This window comes from Pavona decussata, unplaced genomic scaffold (assembly GCF_977016875.1).
Source record: "Pavona decussata unplaced genomic scaffold, jaPavDecu1.1 SCAFFOLD_102, whole genome shotgun sequence".
In the NCBI taxonomy this organism is placed as follows: domain Eukaryota; kingdom Metazoa; phylum Cnidaria; class Anthozoa; order Scleractinia; family Agariciidae; genus Pavona; species Pavona decussata.
The window spans coordinates 3,352,467-3,371,624 of NW_028145517.1; the positions used below are offsets into that span (position 1 = coordinate 3,352,467).

Consider the following 19,158-nt stretch of genomic DNA (forward strand, 5'->3'; position numbering starts at 1 on the left):
AGCAAAGGATCACGTGATCGTAGAGGCATTGCGATGGTCTATTTTTTATAAACTTAATAAGTCAACACAATATAACTCCCCATTTAAAATATAATTTATTTGTTCCTGGCCTGTAGCCATATCCCACATTTTAATTTCCTCTAGTCATTCGATGTTTTATTTACCGTTTGCTATTTTAAATGTAAACGCGCACTCTGTCTAGGGAACATTCCTTGTTCAGTACACAATAGAATGGCGGGACATCAGGGCTTCGAAGAAAGCCAAAAAAATTACGCTTTATCTCGGATACCGCTTTGGCTGGTGTTTGATTTCCGTTGAAGAAAAATGACGAATATCCTTGTTTCTTCAGCAAGGAAGGCCCAACTCCACCTACAATTAAGAAGACAAATATTACAAATTTGACTTAAACGATTTATTTTGCTTTTACTAGGGCATCGGTCGTGTAAGAGAATTGGTTGTCGTGTAAAATGTAAACGTTAATGTAATTTATTCACCCACGAAGCACCAAAGAGCTCTCGGAGCTCGTTCAAAGGTGTCTGTGCGTTCCAGGTCGAATTGAAATTTGGAAATGTTGGTATTTTGGGGGGAAGGAAAACCGAAGAACCTGGAGAAAAACCCTCGGAGCAAGGACGAGAGCCAACAACAAACTCAACCCACATATGAAGCCTAGTCCGGGAATCGATACCGGGTCACATTGGTGGGAGGCAAGTGCTCTCACCTCATCACTGTGCCATCCCTGCTTCCCCCGTGGGTCGAAAAGGGACTAAAAACGAGGCTTTAAAGGAGATTTCAACATTCAAAACGATAATATTGCGAAGCTTACGTTATTAAGGAAGCAAAGCTCTTGGAAGATCTTTGAACAGTTGTTTTTAGAGACGTTCTCTTGCTTCGCACATTTCTTATAATAGGAAGATGATGACAATTTCAACTGACAAAATCATTGCTGAGAATTGGTATGGAAATGTGTGTCATAGAACATGGACAACACATCTGTCCAAGGCTGTTACTTCGCGGCATATTTGCCTGGCGCGTGTGTGTGTTGTAGGCAAACTAGGAAATTCTGTGCTGTGGCTCCATGGAGTTACTGGCTGTTTTCTCTATGATATCATGCTTGAACCGATCCTGTAGTAGACACCACGAGGTATCTATTAGGTTAAATTCTTTGTAAATTTTTGCAAAAACAGCGAGAAACCAACCCTCTTCCCCCATCAATTTCAGTTGAACGACGATTAGGTAAAAGATGCAAGTACAAGGGGATATATATCTAAGAACTTACTTGCACAATTTGGCCAAGGAAGCTGCGGGTTGTGCATGAAAGGCCTATAATGCAACCATTTACCACTGTAAAGGCAAACATACAACATGGAAGGAGGGAAAACGAAATCAGTGCCATCTTTACAAGCCACTTGACAAAGTAACGCGGTGGCGTCATCCTTACTATTCAGGCAAGCCAAAGCACCATTCTTGGGAGGGGGGTACATTGGACAGTTAGCTCCTAAAAATAACAGCATGGAGCACGTAAGTACATGTAGTACGTAGAAGTTTAATTATACGTGTGGATTAGGGGTTAATGCATCGGACTCTCAACTCGATTATTTAACCTATTAATGAGAAATTGTTGGCTGGCTCAGTGTTTCGAGAAGGATCTCCACATCCTGTTACTTCATTAGACTGAAGGAGCATTGACCTACACGCTCTGTTTCTACCCAGGTGTATGAATTGGTGCTAAGGAAACGTTAGATAAACTGAAAATGCTGGGAGAGGTGGAACTGATAACCGACTGGCACCCCATAGGAAAGTAGGAAAGTAAGGAGGAACGAGTAGTATTACTAGTCACTTCATGCTGTATCCTGTCATTTACTAGCAACCTATCCGTGGAGGGGTAATACTATTCCTATTTACTCTTTCAGTGAAGGACTCAAGGTGGAGTCGCACTATTACAAGTCACTTCATGCTGGATATCCTGGACGTAGTTAGTGGTACTCATTTGACTTGCTTTATTCTATGGAAGAGGAATTTAAGCACCAGAACTGATTAGCACTAATGGGCCTCTTGGCTACACCAGGTCGTTGGACAGGACAATATGGCATGATTTTAGTGACAAGGGCAACCGTTTCTCGAAAGTTCCGGTAACCTACCACGAGCAGGCACGTTAAATATATTTTCAAGATCGGTTAAAAACTTTTCATTGCAAACTTGTCTGATGTGTTCCATATAATTTTAAAGAACATTTCAAAGTCAAATGTTGTGGAACATTACACAGTGACTAGTTTTCAGTGACGGTACTTAAACGGGTACTGAAAACGAGATGGAAAATGAGCTCACGTTCATTGCCTAAAATCCTGAGGTTAGGGTTTGAAGAGCCGCCCTTGTATGACCCCACCAACTTTCGAGAAGCTTTCTTCAGGCTTTAAAACGAAATGGAAAATGGCGTTTTGGTCAGAAAAAGGGAATAAGTTTCCTCTTGTCGCACGTTTTGATCATTTCATCAAATAAACCAGTTTGTCTTACTCTTGAGGGTGATGGTGAAGGAGCATCCAGTGTATACGTTTCGTGGTTTGGCGTGGTCCTCCACGATATACTGAACTTTGTACTTTCCAGGAACTCTGAAGTTTTGACCATTTTGATAGTTAACGCTAAATATAACAGGCAAGCGAGAATTGTCCTCACAGACTGGAAAGTCCCACGAAACCCTTTCCATTGGACTTTTGGCAACTTTGACAATGTCGCTTGGACAGAAACTACAGGTTGGCATCTCTATGTCTGAAAAAAAAGTGATAATAAAAAAAAATAATTAAAAAATAAAAAGAGAAAGAAATAGCGTGTGCGCCATTGCTAAAACTGGTTGCATTTGCAAACATAAGCCACAGTTAGTTAATTAGAGAGTGATTTGACGTCTTGGTTTCTATTGTTTATGTCTTATAGCAATCGTTTGAAAATCTTACATTTGTTAAAGTGCCTCATCGCTTGGGTCTCGCGACTTCACTGCCACTTTGCTTCAGAAGTGTAATTGTGAAGTCTATATTATGAAGATCCGAATAGGGTTAACTAACAACGATCCGAACACTGGATCTAAATTCTCTGTGTTAATGTGATGTTTTTATTGAAATTGTTTATTGTTTGGGTGTTCCATGTTTGAAATTAGGTTCAGAATATTTTTTTTGCGTTTTATCTTTTCTAACTTTTGTTTTTAGTTTAAGATTCGCGTACAAGGACAGATAGTGGGGACTAGGAAAAAGTCTAAACGGAGAGACCAAAAGTCATGAACATCCCCACGACCAAGCTCCTTTAAGTCTTTAAGTTTTCCTTTGTCACTACTCTAAGATTACCTCTTATTGTAACACTAAACTGACAGGTTTTTGTATTTCCAGCCTTATCTGTGGCGGTTATGAACACTTGATGCCAGCCAATTGTAAAATTATAAGGAGATGTGTGACTGGAGTGCACCGTGACCGTGGCGTTTGGATCAACCTGAAATGAATTGTCGTCGACATCTACTACTTTCCAGGACACCACTTCTGCTGCGCTGCCTGTTTTGGCGGTGATTATTTTGCTGCATGGACAACCATGGATTTGTGGAGGCCACATGTCTGCACAAGTCAAAGTGTTAAGAATAGAAGTCAGTTAGCCCTCTGTGTTTTGGTGTGTCCAACATATGAATAGTAGACTCGTACCAAGGTTTGGTAAGTTGTATTAAGTGGCTTACCCGCTCCCCGGGGGGGGGGGGGGTACTCCCTTATATGGGCTATATAGGTATGTGCGGCGCCAAAGGGTATGGTTTTTCGGCTGTTTTGGTCATAAATAGGGTATCGATTTTAGCCAATTTGCCGCCATTTAGGTAATAAACAGGGTATAGATTTTTGCACTGTAGTCCTGGGTTCCTTTTTTGTTTTAGAAGAAGCTACTTCAGGTCATAAATAGGGTAGGGAAAATCGCAGATTTTGGTCATAAATAGGGTAGGGGTTTTGGGAAGCAGGCCGCACACCCCTACCCAATTTTTTTTGGAGTACCCCCCCTCCCCCCGGGACCCGCTCACGAACTCTCAGTACATCGCAGCAATAATTGAGTTTACTTTAAGTTATTATGTGGGCATGAACAGTCCTACCACTTGCTGCCAACTTATTCCAGGCTTAGGAAATTTCACTGACATGGTTGTCACGAGTACAGTACGTTATTCATGGTTCTTTTTATGGCCTTCGGGCAAAGTCACCGCCTTAGTCTAAAGATCATATGCTCTCGATATGTCCAGTGGCAGTAACTCTTAATGGTGGCTTATGGTTACATTCCCTCGTCTCAAACCTGTTATGTTTGATTTGATTATTTGTTTCTCGTTATTTCTGAATGGACTTCCTGTAAACTAGCTTTGGGTTGCTGAGTGCATTTCCACTATAAACAAAGCATTTGACATTTTTTCTTTAGAAAAGGTGAGACGAGTCGCATTTAACACACATGAAAAAACTTACCGACACATGTGTGATTTTCCCCACTCCAAGTTCCATTTTTCTGGCAAAGGAATCTAAAAGAACCTCTGTTCGGATCATCTCCCAGATAGTATCCCTGTGGACAACCAAAGCTGCAGGTTTTGCCAACTGGTGAAGGTTCTTTGATGCACCTGATGTCGTGCGGAATTGCCACCTGCATAGCAGATAGCTTAGGGCAACCCGCAGTTACTAAAAATGGGAAAGAAAGTTTAGGAGATTTTAAAATATATTTTCTTCTTTTTTCACCAAGATGAAGTAATCAAAATTAATGAAATTATTTAAAACGTAAGAGTCCATGGAAGGTACAGATAACTGCATGTAGCTGTTAACTTTAGCCGTCGTTACCAAAACTTGGTTAAATGAAAATTGGCAGGTTAAAAAATATAACAAATAACTAAATCAATAAGATTAAAAAAAAAAAAAAACTGAAATACGTCTGATCACGAATGACAGCAATCAGCATAAAGGAAGATCGCGATCGTGAGGATCTCCTGCAATGCTTAACCCCCACTGAACTGATGAGCGAATTGTTCCATTCTTCCCTTCGTACTAACATCTTGAAGTCAAGTAAACACAAATAAAACCCAGACAGAGAACGAAGATTAAACCGGACGAGGGCACCTTACATGGCAAGCTTTACTTCCTTGAACCCTTTCTGGATAACGTATCCCAGATCTTAGAGTTGGTCCCTTAGCCCACCCTTTTTTTTATTGCGGAACACTCAAAGTGTTAAAACGACTTAATTGGGATTTGCTCTAATTTCATTTTCTCCTGCTGTTACAGCAGTAGCTCAGTGCTCAGTAACAACAGCTACACGTTGTCACTGTAAACGTGCGTGTTTGGTCGGTAAGAAGCGCTGGTATTTTGTCATACAACTGAAATGATTGGAGTGCTTTGCTCTTCAACAAGGCGTCCTAAAAAGTAAGCATTCTCAGATTAATAGATTTTCCACGGATTAGTGTTAACTTTACCTGTTGTAACTCCTAGTTGAAAAGCCAAAGCGAAGCCGGCTAGAAACGCGATCATTGTTCTCTTCCAAGTACTTCGAAGTTCTCAAGGAATCAAAGTGATTTCTACCAGGCGTCCACGTACCTTTATATTTTTTCACTCTCCTAATAATTATCCAAACTTGTTAATTGGACGTAGTTTATTGTTCTGAAAGTCCACTTTAGTATTTGATCATCTGCACCCCCAACAAACTTTGTACTTGATTGGTTTTTTCCTTTGTTTACTGAAAAACTAATTTGCCACGACTCTCCCTGTAGTTCATCAGTCAAGTGACACATACGAACTATGCGCATGCGCGGAAGATCATAGTGTGTCCGTCTCTTTACAGATCTTTGTCGAGTTACAAACATACAGTGCAGTTTTTTTTCTTTTGATACGCTTCCGGTCTTCAAAATCCAAGATCGCAGTACCTACCAATACTAGTACCTGAATATGAATTTATCAAAACATATATTTGAACAGCGGGTGAAAGACAGTAACGAGAAGAAAGATTCTTGTAGTTATTTACGCTACTTGAGCAGTTGGGAAAAGAAATCCTGAAAAAATTCAGGCTTAAACGGGATTTTAACCCATGGCCTCGGCGATCGAATCCCGTTCAAGCCTGAATTTTTTTCAGATTTTCTTTTTGCAACTGCTTAATTAAGTCGTGTAGATAACTGCCACGGTCTTTGTTCTATTGTTCCAGTACTGTCTCCCTTTCAATGAGTTGCTTCTTTGTTCCGTTCTTGGCCTGTCTAGACGTTAACCCTATGACGATAAAGGAATTATACTTAACTTTTTTGTTTATTTCGTTCCTAACTACCACATCAAAGGCTTTTTTCCAAGGTTGTAGCATCAAAGCAGCCCAATTTCTTCTTTTCACAATTGCTTAAGTTGCGCACTAACTGCGAGGATCTTTCTTCTATTAGACCAACTGCTTCAGTTGTTTATTTCAACTACTGAGCATAAAAGATGGTGCTTTTCCCCGAGGCTAGACGGTTGTCGGTAAATGAACTGTACTTAATGTGTTTGTTTATTTCGCTTTCTAGCTTGCATAACAAAGGCCTTTTTCCAAGGCTGTAGGCTCCAAGGTTATGTTAGTTGATTTGGCTGCTACATTGCAGCCCGACTGCTTTAGTTGGTTATTTCTAGTACTGAGCATATGAACGATGGTGTTTTTACCAGGCTTTTTGAATTGTCCTGAAAATATTTTGCTCTGCCTGGACGGTTCCCGGTAAACGAATTTTACTTAAAGGTTTTGTTTATTTCGTTATTTACTAGCATAACAACAGCCCGACTTAATCTTCAGCTGTTCACCCTTTCGGCTGCTGTGCATAATGGTGTTTATTCTAGTCGGTGTGTAAATTCACTTAATTTAACTTAGCTGCCAAGTTCTTTGTTATTTTCTGCTCTGCCTTCTGCTTTTGGTTGACACCGTTGTCAAGAACAAACATAACAACGGCTTTTTACAGTCGATATGGAAATTCAGGCAGTTCATGTCATATTCTACCAGCCAACTTTATGCCTTGTTCTAGCTTCCCGCTGAGGTAAAACATGTGTTCTCAGCTTTTCACTATTATTAATCAACCATAAAAATTGCCGTGGAAACACGAAATATAGGAGTAGCATTCAAGAAAGGGCAATAAAATGCGCAAGGAAATTTTCCGATAGCTTTCCCCGAAAGGTTTTTTTAATGGGAGTTCTGATTACCTGCGAAATCTTAACCTTTTGCTCCAACTTGCCGACTCCTCTCTCGCTAAGTGAAGTTTTATACGGGTGTGCAATTGTTCGAATTGTCCAATGAGAAGTACGGTCAGCCAGCCGAAATGAACGGTTCACTGACTGTGACATTGGCAAGAACTTCATAAAATTGCAGTTTGGCAGGAGAAGGGGTGAAAAAAATGGAACTTTTTCGATTTTCACACACACATTTGATTCTATTTCGAGAGAACTGAAGGCGTTAACAGCAAATTTTAAGATTTACAGCTCATTGAAAGGACACGTACCTGGTGACAGTGCCTTCATTCAACGGGGAGAAATACAACTGCTCTCTATTCTCGCCATCGTTTGCAGCGCATATTTGACGTCTGAATGACTTTCAGATGCGAGTTGTTCACTTTTAACCAATCAGATGTCCCATTTTCTTCTCATCATTTTACTATGCAAGGCGGTGGCGGCTGAAGACCAGAAAACAGCTGCTTTCAAGTTCATCGATAAACGTCAAAACCTTCGTCAACTCTGTCTCGTATTCGCCGATAAAAACGTTCATCAGCCGATAACCCGTTAATTATCAATAGCCACTACGACACGACGCTCGTATGAGACGCCATGTTGCTCTATTTTTTACTTTATCTCATTTGTGAGGGTTTGACACGTGAAAGTTAGCGTTTGCCAACTTTTTAGAGTTTGTCAACTCGTTTGACAAGTTATGTTTGCCGCGTGAAGGCGCGTTAACATTCAATTCCTCTATTTTTGGCTTGTTACGTAAATTAGGAAGCTATAGAACGTTTATTTTCGCCGAGAATGCGGAAGGCAAGCCCAAAATACCCCAACGAGTAAGCTTGTACGTAAGATATAAACAAGAAAGTGCAGGTAATGTTAAATAATTTTTATTAATTTTCAGTCATTACTAGACCCTTGGTAATCTGTGCCTTAAATTTACTTCCACTAAAAAGGGTATAAGTGAGCGCCGTGACGGTTGCTAGGGAAACAAGTCTCAAGATTGAACAAAATCGTGAGACGGTCGTAATCATTCATTGACCTTATCGGCTTAATGCTCCCTGGGTTTATTAAAATAGGCAATAAGCTGTTTAAACATTGAATTAGTGCAACTTGATTTGATTTTTTTTTAATTTACCAGTCATAGTGAAAAGAAATTACGAAGCCGTTTTAAAAGGTTGACAAGAAAACTGTATTTTCAGGTTCTTTTCCTACAAAAATCTTTCACTGAAAAACTTTTCTGTTACAATGAATATTAATTAGGCTATAATTTTGAACGTAGCTGGCTCGACGTGCTACAAGCAGAAATCTGGGTGAAGCGGACGGACGGACGGACGGATTGTCCCTTCGGATTCGTGTGTAACTTTACAAGCACAATATTGTACTTAAAGCATCTCGCTCACCAGTAACAGTAAACAGAAATCCATCAGCGGTCGTTGGTTCGTATATTAAAAGCGGTCACAAACGTAGCTTTCTGGGAATAGAACATGTTTCCATTTCTAGCGATCGAGATTCCTCAGTAATGCCCCGTTAGCACTATGGAAATTTTCAACCCGAAATCCCTGGTTGAGGGCGTTATGTACACCTTTGAGTCGCTAGTGTAACTCCGTACATTCATTAGTTAGTGTTTGGCCTTCTTTGCACACTAAAAGGCACGAGCTTTACTTCCAAAAGAAGACTCAAAAACTCATCCCCGCCATGTTGGTGAACCGTCAACAAAAGGTTTCTCATTCCACAAATGTCAAACGTATCGCGAGTTCGAAATCATGGCTGTTTTGTAGCCGGGAAAATCTTTGAGAAAATTGCTTTTTCGGTTTGTTTTGAGCTAAAAGATAAGGTTATTACTGAAAAGAGAAGCAAAAGGACAGGAAAAGCAACAATGTATAGATTCTCGAGAACACTTGCTTTATCAAGGCTTGGTTTGTTATGGTACACCAACATGGCCGCCACACCATAGCGATTTGAATCTCTAAGGAGGGATTGGTTGCGTACGCTCCGTAGTCTGGAAACCACCCAAGCTTTTTGAGGTCTGAATTTTCAGTGTGTTATTCGTTAACTAGTTCACGGTTAATTATTTTAAACTTTTGCCTCAACTTCTACCTGAACACTTGGTGGAAATTGCAATTAACCTGGCTGGTAGAAAATAGAAAAGCGTTTCCTGTAAAGATTTAACAAATCTGTTAAAGTAATCTGAAGCGGGAATCCGGATCCAAATTTACTCATGGGAACCACAACACAAGCTGGCTGGTCGTCTTTGGAACAACCTGCCTACGGTAGCCCTTGAGGCTCCGAATCTACATACTCTTAAAAACATTATCTGGAAGTTGAATCTTGAGCCTCTTACATTTTAACTTATTTTAAATTACCGTGTGTAATTTTTTTTCTTTTTTATTTCTCCGGGTTGTTTAGTTGTACGATCGTTTTTTAGTAAAAAAAATATATATATTTCTATGCTACTTGGCACTTCGTGGATAAATGATTGATTGACTGACCTTTGAAATGAGTGTCTCTGATTTTTTAAAATTGATTTATTAATTAAAAATTTGATGTTTTGCTAAAAATCAACCATTGTCCTCTGTCCTCTTATAGTTTTTGACATAAAGTATGGTCTTTCCGAACATGATCATGAACGGTAGGAAATATTTCATTCTGCATCTGAAAACGTTTCTGTATTCTTCAGAAACTTCAGAAACTTGGAACACCGTCACCTCTTACAAAATGTTAACGAATATGAAACATCCCCATGTTCCTAATTTTGTTTAAATTGCCTAGCCATATATATCAGGAATGAAGGGTTTCTTTTTCTTTTTTTTGGCAATAGCCGTTGATTCTGGCCTTCTCAAACTCATTAATAATTCAAACGCCAAAGACGAAGGAAATCATGCCCCGTGACGTGTTTTGATATCTGATGAAAGTCCTCGTTTTTGCATCCTTAATTTCTCCTTCATAATCAGTTTGTTTGAGAAGTTATATCCAACACTCGTCACAATGTTTCATCACGAAATCAAAAACCTCGAAGTTCGTCAAAAATACTCCGCTACGCGTCGTATTTTCAACTCTCATCTCGGTGTTTGATATGTGATGAAACACTGTGTCTCGTGTTTGATATATTCTTTAACGTATTTGAATACCTTTAGCTGGCCTTTGGAACCCCTCCATGCAGTAAATGATCAGTCGACGTTACTATACTTTCGTTTATCAGTAATTGCGCTGGTGAACACCAATTTATTGAAATGCACATTACAATCAATCTACATCACACGTGACCAGTATTTTTGAAATTTGAACGGAGTTTTGAAATTTGAACATCGCCAGCGAGATTTCAATTTATTGACGGTTATTTATTTTTTCTTACATCACAACATCAAGTACTTCAAAAATAACAGTTGTTTCCCAAGGTTTTTGATTTCTTTTTTTTTTTTTTTTTTTTCAGTTAATGCGTCTTTTTCGGAAAGATTTCCACATAAATCTTCAAGATTTCATTCAAATGCCGGAGAGTTACAAAAAGGTTCATTCTCGGAAATACTGGTCATGCGTGACAAAGACTGACTGTAAGTTTATTATATATATTATACCTATTTCAACAGGGCCCAGTTGTTCAAAGCCCGATTAAACTAATCCTGGATTAACATGAACTTTGTTTAGAATGTAATGACTAATCATCAAAGATTCCTCCATTTCCTCCTTCAGTTTTTGACTTTAGACTTGTATTTAAAATTAGCTTTCAGAAATCGCTTTTAATGAGCGAGGTGTAAACCTCGGTTAACTTGTTATCATGGATTAGCGTTAATCGACTTTCCAAAAACCGGGCCCAGATCACTAAAAATGAACAAAACCAAACAAAACAAAACAAAAAAGTTAACAGTAAACGTTAACGGTAAATAAGGAGACAGCATGGTCTTGTAATCAGAGGAGTACATTTGAAATCTTGCATGACCCGCAGAGGTCTTCGCGTTTCAACCGCATCTCTTCGACTCCCGAACTCTGTCAACATCAATCGTAGTTTAACGTTTCAAATCAGTTTTGCGTTTTGCGGCTTTATTGGGGGTAAGGTGAACCGGTTACCAGTATTTTGTATTATATCGGCTGGTTTTCTCTGTTGCTCTGTTGACTACCTCTGCTGCTCTGGCGGCTTCCTCGGGTGCTCTGTTGGAAAACAAAGGTTTGAGAGATGACTGGTGTCGCTCTCTGGCTGCCTGCAGTATCAGACGATTCAGACATATCTGGCAATGAATCAGCATCTTGTGGAAGAGGAAGACATCTCTTCGCGATTCCCGGGCAATAGTTCCTTAACACTCGGTAGGCTAGCGCCAGAAGGACAAGCAAGGGAATATATGCTAAGATCTTGACCACTGTTTTCAAACTGTCCTTCCGATTTGGGGTGTTTGGTGAACTGGCCACGGCAATAAGGCAGAGGGCTGTCAAGACTACCACGTCTGATTTGTTGATCCACTCATAGCTCTTTTCGTCTTCTCTGACATCACGGGCTTCTTTGTAAGGCCTCAAGAATGTAAAGACCGCGAGGATCAAAATGCAGATGCCCTCCAACAACACTCTTTTTTTCGAACTGGCTAGCATAAAAGTATCGATCACCAAAATCCCCAGTCGGCAGAGGAAATAGAAAGCCGCACACCACCGATATTCATCCTTAAGGCAGTTCTGAAAAGCGTCAAAAAAAGGCTTCCAGCGATTGAGATTTAACACGGGCCGGAGACCTCTGGTCAAGAACGGGCGAAACAAGAGGATGAGCGGAAACGGAATAACGAATACCAATATGTAGATTATTGCAACAATCGCATACCCGACATGTTTTCCACTGTGGAAAAAGTCGAGTTCACCATTGACAAAGACGACGGTCTTTAATCCATGGCCAAATTTGGCGGGATGCAGGATCCTGAGGGAAATTCTCGTGATGTCTGTGTAACAGAGCACAAGAATGGTACATACAGCACGAAACGGAGCTTTGACTCTCTTGCTAAAGCGCCAGTTGGGATAAGCACCCACTACCTTTGTTAACAACCACACGACAACTATTACGTAGGTGGGAATGGCGTACATTATCATTAGCTTGTCTGCATTGTCCAATCCTTTGGCTAAACAGAAACCATGGTCGCCAAAGTGTATACGGATATTTGTAAACGCGATAAAAAACTCGATAAAAGGATCGAATTCAAACCCATCGGGTGTCAGTAGCTTCATAACTTGGTATGAATACAGCCAGGCGTTCAGGTACCCGGTAAAGAAATCGAGATCAATCAGCATGATTATAACCACAATCACGATAAGAGCCAGGCCGATCATAATCAGGTAAAACAGATGCAAGTTAGTACAGGTTTTACGACAATCTTCACTTCCAATGGTTACGCTGTAATTGTTCTTACATTTCCCGCATAGGATGCTCGTTTGATTTCTATTTCGCTCGCAAACGTGGCCCTCAAGATAACGATAGTAAGATTGGTTTGACAAGCTTGAATTACAGTATCCAAGAGGACAAAAATGTATGTCAAATTTGCCGTCCACATTTCCTGCCCAGTACCCTCCCTTTACCATTAGGGTCTTTCCATCAGAGAGACAACGCAAGACGCTTATTCCGTACTCATCACTAAATGACATGCATTCACATTTAGATGTTGTATTACAAAACGTAAAGCCGGGGTGGCACTTCTTTAACCTGATGTTAGCTAACGTTTTCCCTACAAGTTTGCATCCGATGTAATTCAGTTTAACAGAAAACGGCATGCTTTCCCCATTTTTGCTGTGCAGGCTGACGTTTCTAATTTTGCCATCAATTACAAGGAAGGGCGATAAATGAATGCCGAGGTTGACTGATGACGATATTATTGAAACATCAACAACTCCCGGGACTGAATTTTGAACTTCGTCACGCAATATAACCGTTGCATTAAACACTTCTCCCGGGGCAACCTCCCAGTCCTTTTTCTTAGCCCATAATTCCACGGGATCAGTTGCAATCTTTCCACCCTGTCTGCTGTACTTTACAAACGGCCATCTGAGTACACTGTTGTTACTTCGAGTCTCGCCTGCTCGCCGACAGTTTTCCAGCGTTGTAGCATAGACCGATTTTCCCAGAGATGCTGTGTTATCTTTGAAGATAACAGATGTATTCCAATCGCTATAATCCATTGAAGAATTAGAGTACCCGAAAAAACAAGCGTGAAAGTTAGTACCAGTAGCGTTAAAACTTACCAGAGGAGATCCTGGGGTTTGAATGTAAAGCGCTCCACCTTTGTCATTACCAGAATTTCCGTCAAAGTTCAATGTGGAATTTTCGTTAAAAACAATTCTCGATCGTCCATACATTGCTATAGCTCCTCCTTTAAACCCAGTGTTGTTAATGAAATCTAACTTGTCGTGAACTTGAAGCGTTGATCCATCTAGAACCAATGCTGACAGGGTATTGTTAACGAATTGTGCATTCATTCGGAAGATAAGAGGTACCTCCACGCTGTAAAGAGATCCTTGTCCTATCGCTAAATTATCTTCAGACGGAATCACTTCGTTTGAACGGAACAGTGTGTCATTCTTAAAACACACATGGTACGGAACTTCAGGTCCAATAAAGTCATCATTTTCATTGTGAAGAAATGCGCCCAAGGCAGCTCCAACATTCCCTCTGTTTGCCAGCCATTTGCATCCCAAAAAGTGAAACTGAGTAAGACCAGGATCTGAGTGCTTGGTGCACTTTCTGGGAATAGTCGTTCCATACAGTGTCGTACCACCTCCCCATGCTGCCTTATTGTTTTCAAATATGCAATCGCTGACATTGAATTGGTTGAGACGAAGTTGAACTCCTTTGTAGGGTAAGTTTCCTAATCGGGCCCCTCCACCGGCTAATACAGCGTGGTTTCTCTGGAAAACTGTTGTTTCCATGACAAAAAAATTGCGTTCCGTGTTGTCGCTCATCTCAACTTGAAGCCCTCCACCCCATGATGCCTTGTTGTCGGAGAAGTTACATGATTTTATTCTAATGATGCAACCGCTAGCATTCTCTCTCAAATACACTGCTAAACCCCCTCCACGGGTGAATGAAAGTTTTGGTGTGTTAAGTTCGTGCTCTTCTTTAACGTTAGACCTCAGGGCCTTGTTTCCGAGAAAATGACAACGTGTAAATACGTAGCTGTTATTGTGATGATAGGAGTCGTGTTCACTTGGCGTTACATCCACTGTATCATAGCCATATTGGTTAAGCATAATGAACATACCACCGCCTGAGTAAACGTAGTTTCCAATCTCAGTTAAGGGGGCAAAGATGCTGTCGCGAGCGTAATTGTTTTTAAACCAACTGTCTGTGACATTCACAACACCCCCAACATCGTATAAATTGGCACCGAGCCCGGGCGATGAAGAGATTTCGACATCGGAGATCCGTAGATTTCGACAATATCGAAAATCTAAGGCGGCCTTGAACTTTGCGTGTTTAACATTTGGATAATTCTTGGTCGGTCCAGTCGAACTCGAAAACCATGCACCACACTTTCTAAGCTTGACTCCTTCGAAAGTAATATTCTCGCTAAGGATAAACGAGACACTGACATTTGCGTGGCATGTTATTTCCACGTCGTCTCGGGATAACCCAGTTCCAAAGAGACCGAAGGATGAAATCCTTCTAAAATGGTGGCTTCTTTTCAATGAGTAATTTCCTTTTGCTGCAAATATCTTTGTTGAGTTGAGACCAATCGCGAGAGATAAAGCCCTGTCGATCGTTTTGCACTGAAACTCCAGATTGCTGCAGTTTGACGAATCATTTCCGCTTGGCGACACGTAAATATCTCTTTCAGCTACAATAATACTGCTGAAACATAACATCAGAAACAAAACGATTGTAGTACAAATTTTGGAATACAACATTTTGCTTCGATCCTTACTGGATCTGGATCTTGGAGTTCGAATTGGCTATCAATTCCAAGAAATCGATCTAGCGATTTTCTGAATGACCGACTTAAAGGGATGCCGTGTCAGGCCCATGCTTGTCCAAAAGGGACAAAATATCAAGATTTATTTATTTACATCAAGTTTCATATATCAATGTCAAGTTTTATTTATTTACATCAAGTTTCATATATCAATGTTAAGATTAGTATGCATATGTTGAGTTTGCATATGTCTGCAACAAGGTTTAAATACACATATCAAGATTCGCACGCCAGCACATCAAGTGTAATAAATGCTCACCAAGTTTCGAATATAGACACCAAACTTCGCATATTCATATCATGGTTCGTATACCTACATCAAGATACGTAATGGACCAATTTTTTAAATCGAAAATTACAGATAAATTTACGCGTCAAGATTCTCATATATGTATATCGAGATTCGCATATACATCGAGATTATGATTGGCTTGTATGAAGTACAAAGTGATATATGTTTACACCGCTGGATGCTAAGACCGCTGAATTTTTGTTTTGCGTCTTGCGTCGACGCACGTGCGCCGAAGTGACGTCTTCGCATCTAAAAAATGGCAGGGTCGAACGCTTCTGAATTTAACGAGGACAGATTAGCGTCGATAGTAAGAAGTGTTTCTACGGCTTTGCAAGGAGATTCTACAGTGACAGCCAAAAGATCCAGTACCCAAACCTCTGTAGAAGATGAACTGAGGTCTCGGTTTCAACACCGTACTAGAGTGACAGGCCTGCACGACTCCCTAGTGTCTGGTTTTAGCCTTTTTTATAATTTGGCTCTCACCAGTATATCTTTGATCGATCGCCCTCTTTTGTAAGATATTGGGCGGCTCTTTGTAGATTCACTTTGAGCTATGGTTGTTGCTCTATTAAGTGCCGGTCTTTCAAGAGGTATGGCACTGCTGGGTGGTATTGTGTAACGAAAGGCAAGATTCGTTTGTTCTCCTTTGGTTTTTGAAGGAGTGCCAGGTTCCTATTTTCAACTGAAATGCACTTCTAAGATGGTCCATTGAACAAGGTTCTCGGGATAACCTCTTTCCCCTAGGCGTGATCTAAGATTTTTAATTTACTCTTCAAATAGCTTTTTAGAAGAGTTTGTTCTGAGAAGTCTCAGAACCTCACCTTTGATGAAGCCTTTTTTGACCTCTGGTGGGTGGCACGAAGAAAAGTGCGTATATTGAAATGTTTCAGTAGGTTTGAAGTGCGTACGCACATCAAGAACTGAATTGGTTTTAAATCTTTCACCTTTAGAAATGTTTGTATCCAGAAATGTCGTCTCAGCCGTGAATTTAATTGTCGAGTGGTGTTTGTTTGCTTGTTCAATGAACTGCAGTATTTCCTCTCTGTTTAGAGTCCAGAGGGAAAATATGTCGTCTATATATGGATTCCAAATGAGCGGTGTTAAAGCGCTTTGGTTTAAAATCGCCATGAAGATATTGGCAAGGCGACTGCAATTTTTGTGCCCACGGCTGTACCATGGATTTGTAGGTAGTGTTTTCCATAGAACTGAAATGAATTCTCTTGGAGTATTAAACTTAGCGCTCTTTCAAGTAGCCGTATATAAGGATGATAGGAGGTTCGTTGTGGTGGAATTTTTCGTATGCTCTGCATACGGTGCATACGGTCAGTATTCCCTCCTCTCGCGGTATGTTTGTGTAAAGGCTCGTTACGTCCAGTGAAACAAGTATAGCGTCCACTGAGACTTTCGTTTTTTCTATGAAATTGACGAAGTCAGTGGTGTCTTTAGGTAGGACTTTTGTTGTTGCGCTATAGGCTGCAATAATTTGTCAACAAATGATGACAGTTTCTCTGTAGGGCCATCACACCCAGATAATATAGGTCTACCGACCGGAGTCAGTTTATGTATCTTGGTAAGGGTGTAGAATTCTGGAATACGAAGCGGACTTGGTGTTTGACAAAGCCAGTTCTTAGTCGTTTCTGTCTATGAGCAGCTATGCGGCTGCCATGATAGAGGTCGTTGATTAGTTGTTCCACTTTGCAGTGTGTGTCAACTATGTCTACCATGGGTGACGCAAGATTTTTGCAATGTTCTTGTTTCTCCAGTTGGATTTGGCCTTCTTTCATTTTATCTTGCGTGGTCATGACTACAGTTATAGTTCCTTTGTCTGCTTTTTTTAAATTTATTGTAGTGTCACGCTTCAAGGCATTAATTGCCTCGCGTTCGGCGGGTGACAGATTGTTTTTAGGCCTTTATTAATTCTATTTCTGCTAGTTGGCTCTTATGCGTGGTTCAATTCTACCTGTTACCATCCCCCCCCCCCGGGAAAACCCGGCTCGTCTGGCCCGGGGGTCGGGAGTTTCTTCAAGCGGTCTTGTCCGGGGGTAAGGGGGCGGGGCAATTCGAAATAACTACTCGCGCAAGAACTTATGAGGAACATACGTATTGAGCTGAGTACGTATTGCATTTCGCAAATTTCAAAGAAATGTTTTTAAGAACGGCTACATTTGCACATTTCCGCCAGTCAGAGAGCTGATGTAGACTTGATGAAAGAAAACAAAATGTAATTAAGTTTAAAACATAAAAGAGGAAAGGAATGGTTTTGTTTTAATGGAATTCACTCGCTTAAGCTTGTTTCAGGCACAGTTTTTTAAAATGTTGTACATATACTGAGTTAAACATTTTGATCTTCTTGTAGAGAAGCAATTTATTTGCACTGAAAATACAAAAGACGTTATTCCACATTGTTTCTAGGAATTTAAGAGTTGTTTTGTAGAGATACATTTCAATTTTCGAGGCAGTTTGGTTGAAATGCCCTCCTGGTGTATTAGTGTGTGTGTCGAGTTTTATGATATTCACTTTACTTCGGAATGGAGTTAATTGTTCTAAAAGTTTATGATTTTTCAGGTTCCTGGTTTTGTTTAAATAAAGAAATAAATCATCAAAACGAAGCAGTTTATTTTTAGTCCATGTCATGAGTCCTGGGGGTGGGAAATTGTCTCTTTCTGTGTGTCCGGGGGTGGGGAATAGGACGTCAAGAACACTAATGCCCGGGGTTGTGCCCGGGGGGGATGGTAACAGGTAGAATTGAACCACGCATTAGTCCTCTCCAAATAACTCTCAAGGGCAATTAATTGTTGTATCGGTGGTTCCCATGTAGATTTTACATCGAAAGGATGTGGTTTATTGTTTTTCCCGTGAAATATGTATTGTAGGCGCATTCGTCTTGCAAACATATTAAAGCCACGCAAGAGTTGCCGTATTTTATAAATAGTGACAGGCCTGCGCCACTCTCACGTGCGTGTTTCAGCCGTTTTTAGAGTTTTGCTCTCACGAGTATATCCTTGAGAGATTTACCTCTCTTGTATGAAATTAGAGGAGGTTCCTTGTAAATTTCTCTGAGCAATGGTTGTCGTTCTATTGAATGCCAGTTTTCCATTAGTATTTGTTTCAAGTTTGTAACTGATGGGTGGTATTGCGTGACAAAAGGCAAGATTCTCTTGTTTGTGTGAGGTTTTTGTTGAAGGGCCTGTTTTCTATTTTCAAAAATCACTTCAGTCTGAGAGAGTTCTCTGCACTAGATTTTTTGGATAGCCCCTCTCGATAAGTCGTGATTCGAAATGTTTGATTTTTTCCCTCAAATGTTGCTTTTGTTGAGTTTGTTCAAAGAAGTGTGAGGGCCTCTCCTTTGATGAAACCTCTTTTTACTCCTGGTGGGTGACACGAGGAGAAATGTTTGTACTGGAATGTCTCAGTAGCTTTGTAGTGAGTGCGTACATCGAGCGCGCACTGACTCGGTAATGAATCTGTTGCCTTTATAAACCGCAGTGTCCAGGAATGTAATTTCCGTGTCAGAAATTTCAGCCGTGAAGTTGATGGTAGGGTGGTGATTGTTGGCTTGTTCAATGAACTGTTGTAACTCGTCTCTGCTGATATCCCAGAGGGAGAAGATATCGTCAATATATCGTTTCCAAACGAGCGGTTTGAATGCGCTTCGGTTAAGGAGTTCTGTTTCGACTTTACCCATAGAAATATTGGCGAAAGCGACTGCCATTTTTGTTCCCATGGCAGTTCCGTGTGTTTGTAG

The 19,158-nt window shown here is 40.5% G+C and overlaps 1 protein-coding gene across 1 annotated transcript; it reads right to left on the minus strand.

The window, feature by feature from the left end:
• Positions 1-72: 72 nt before the first annotated feature.
• On the minus strand, positions 73-15,298 carry LOC146471676 (uncharacterized). Its single transcript, XM_085120771.1, has 6 exons — positions 11,270-15,298; positions 4,464-4,670; positions 3,330-3,590; positions 2,512-2,763; positions 1,277-1,495; positions 73-369 (listed from the first exon to the last, which is right to left on the minus strand). Exons 1-6 carry the CDS (start codon positions 15,054-15,056, stop codon positions 176-178), a joined length of 4,920 nt encoding a protein of 1,639 aa, XP_084976897.1. The 5' UTR covers positions 15,057-15,298; the 3' UTR covers positions 73-175.
• Between the last annotated feature and the right edge of the window lie 3,860 nt (positions 15,299-19,158).

What these genes read in the sequence shown, in the direction of transcription:
- LOC146471676 (XM_085120771.1), bottom strand. Translation starts at nt 15,056, where the DNA reads ATGTTGTATTCCAAAATTTGTACTACAATCGTTTTGTTTCTGATGTTA. An exon ending in GGAAAATCACACATGTGTCG is followed by an intron (nt 3,591 to 4,463) that starts GTAAGTTTTTTC and finishes TGACTTGTGCAG; the next exon opens with ACATGTGGCCTCCACAAATC. An exon ending in CTTCACCATCACCCTCAAGA is followed by an intron (nt 1,496 to 2,511) that starts GTAAGACAAACT and finishes TGTTATTTTTAG; the next exon opens with GAGCTAACTGTCCAATGTAC.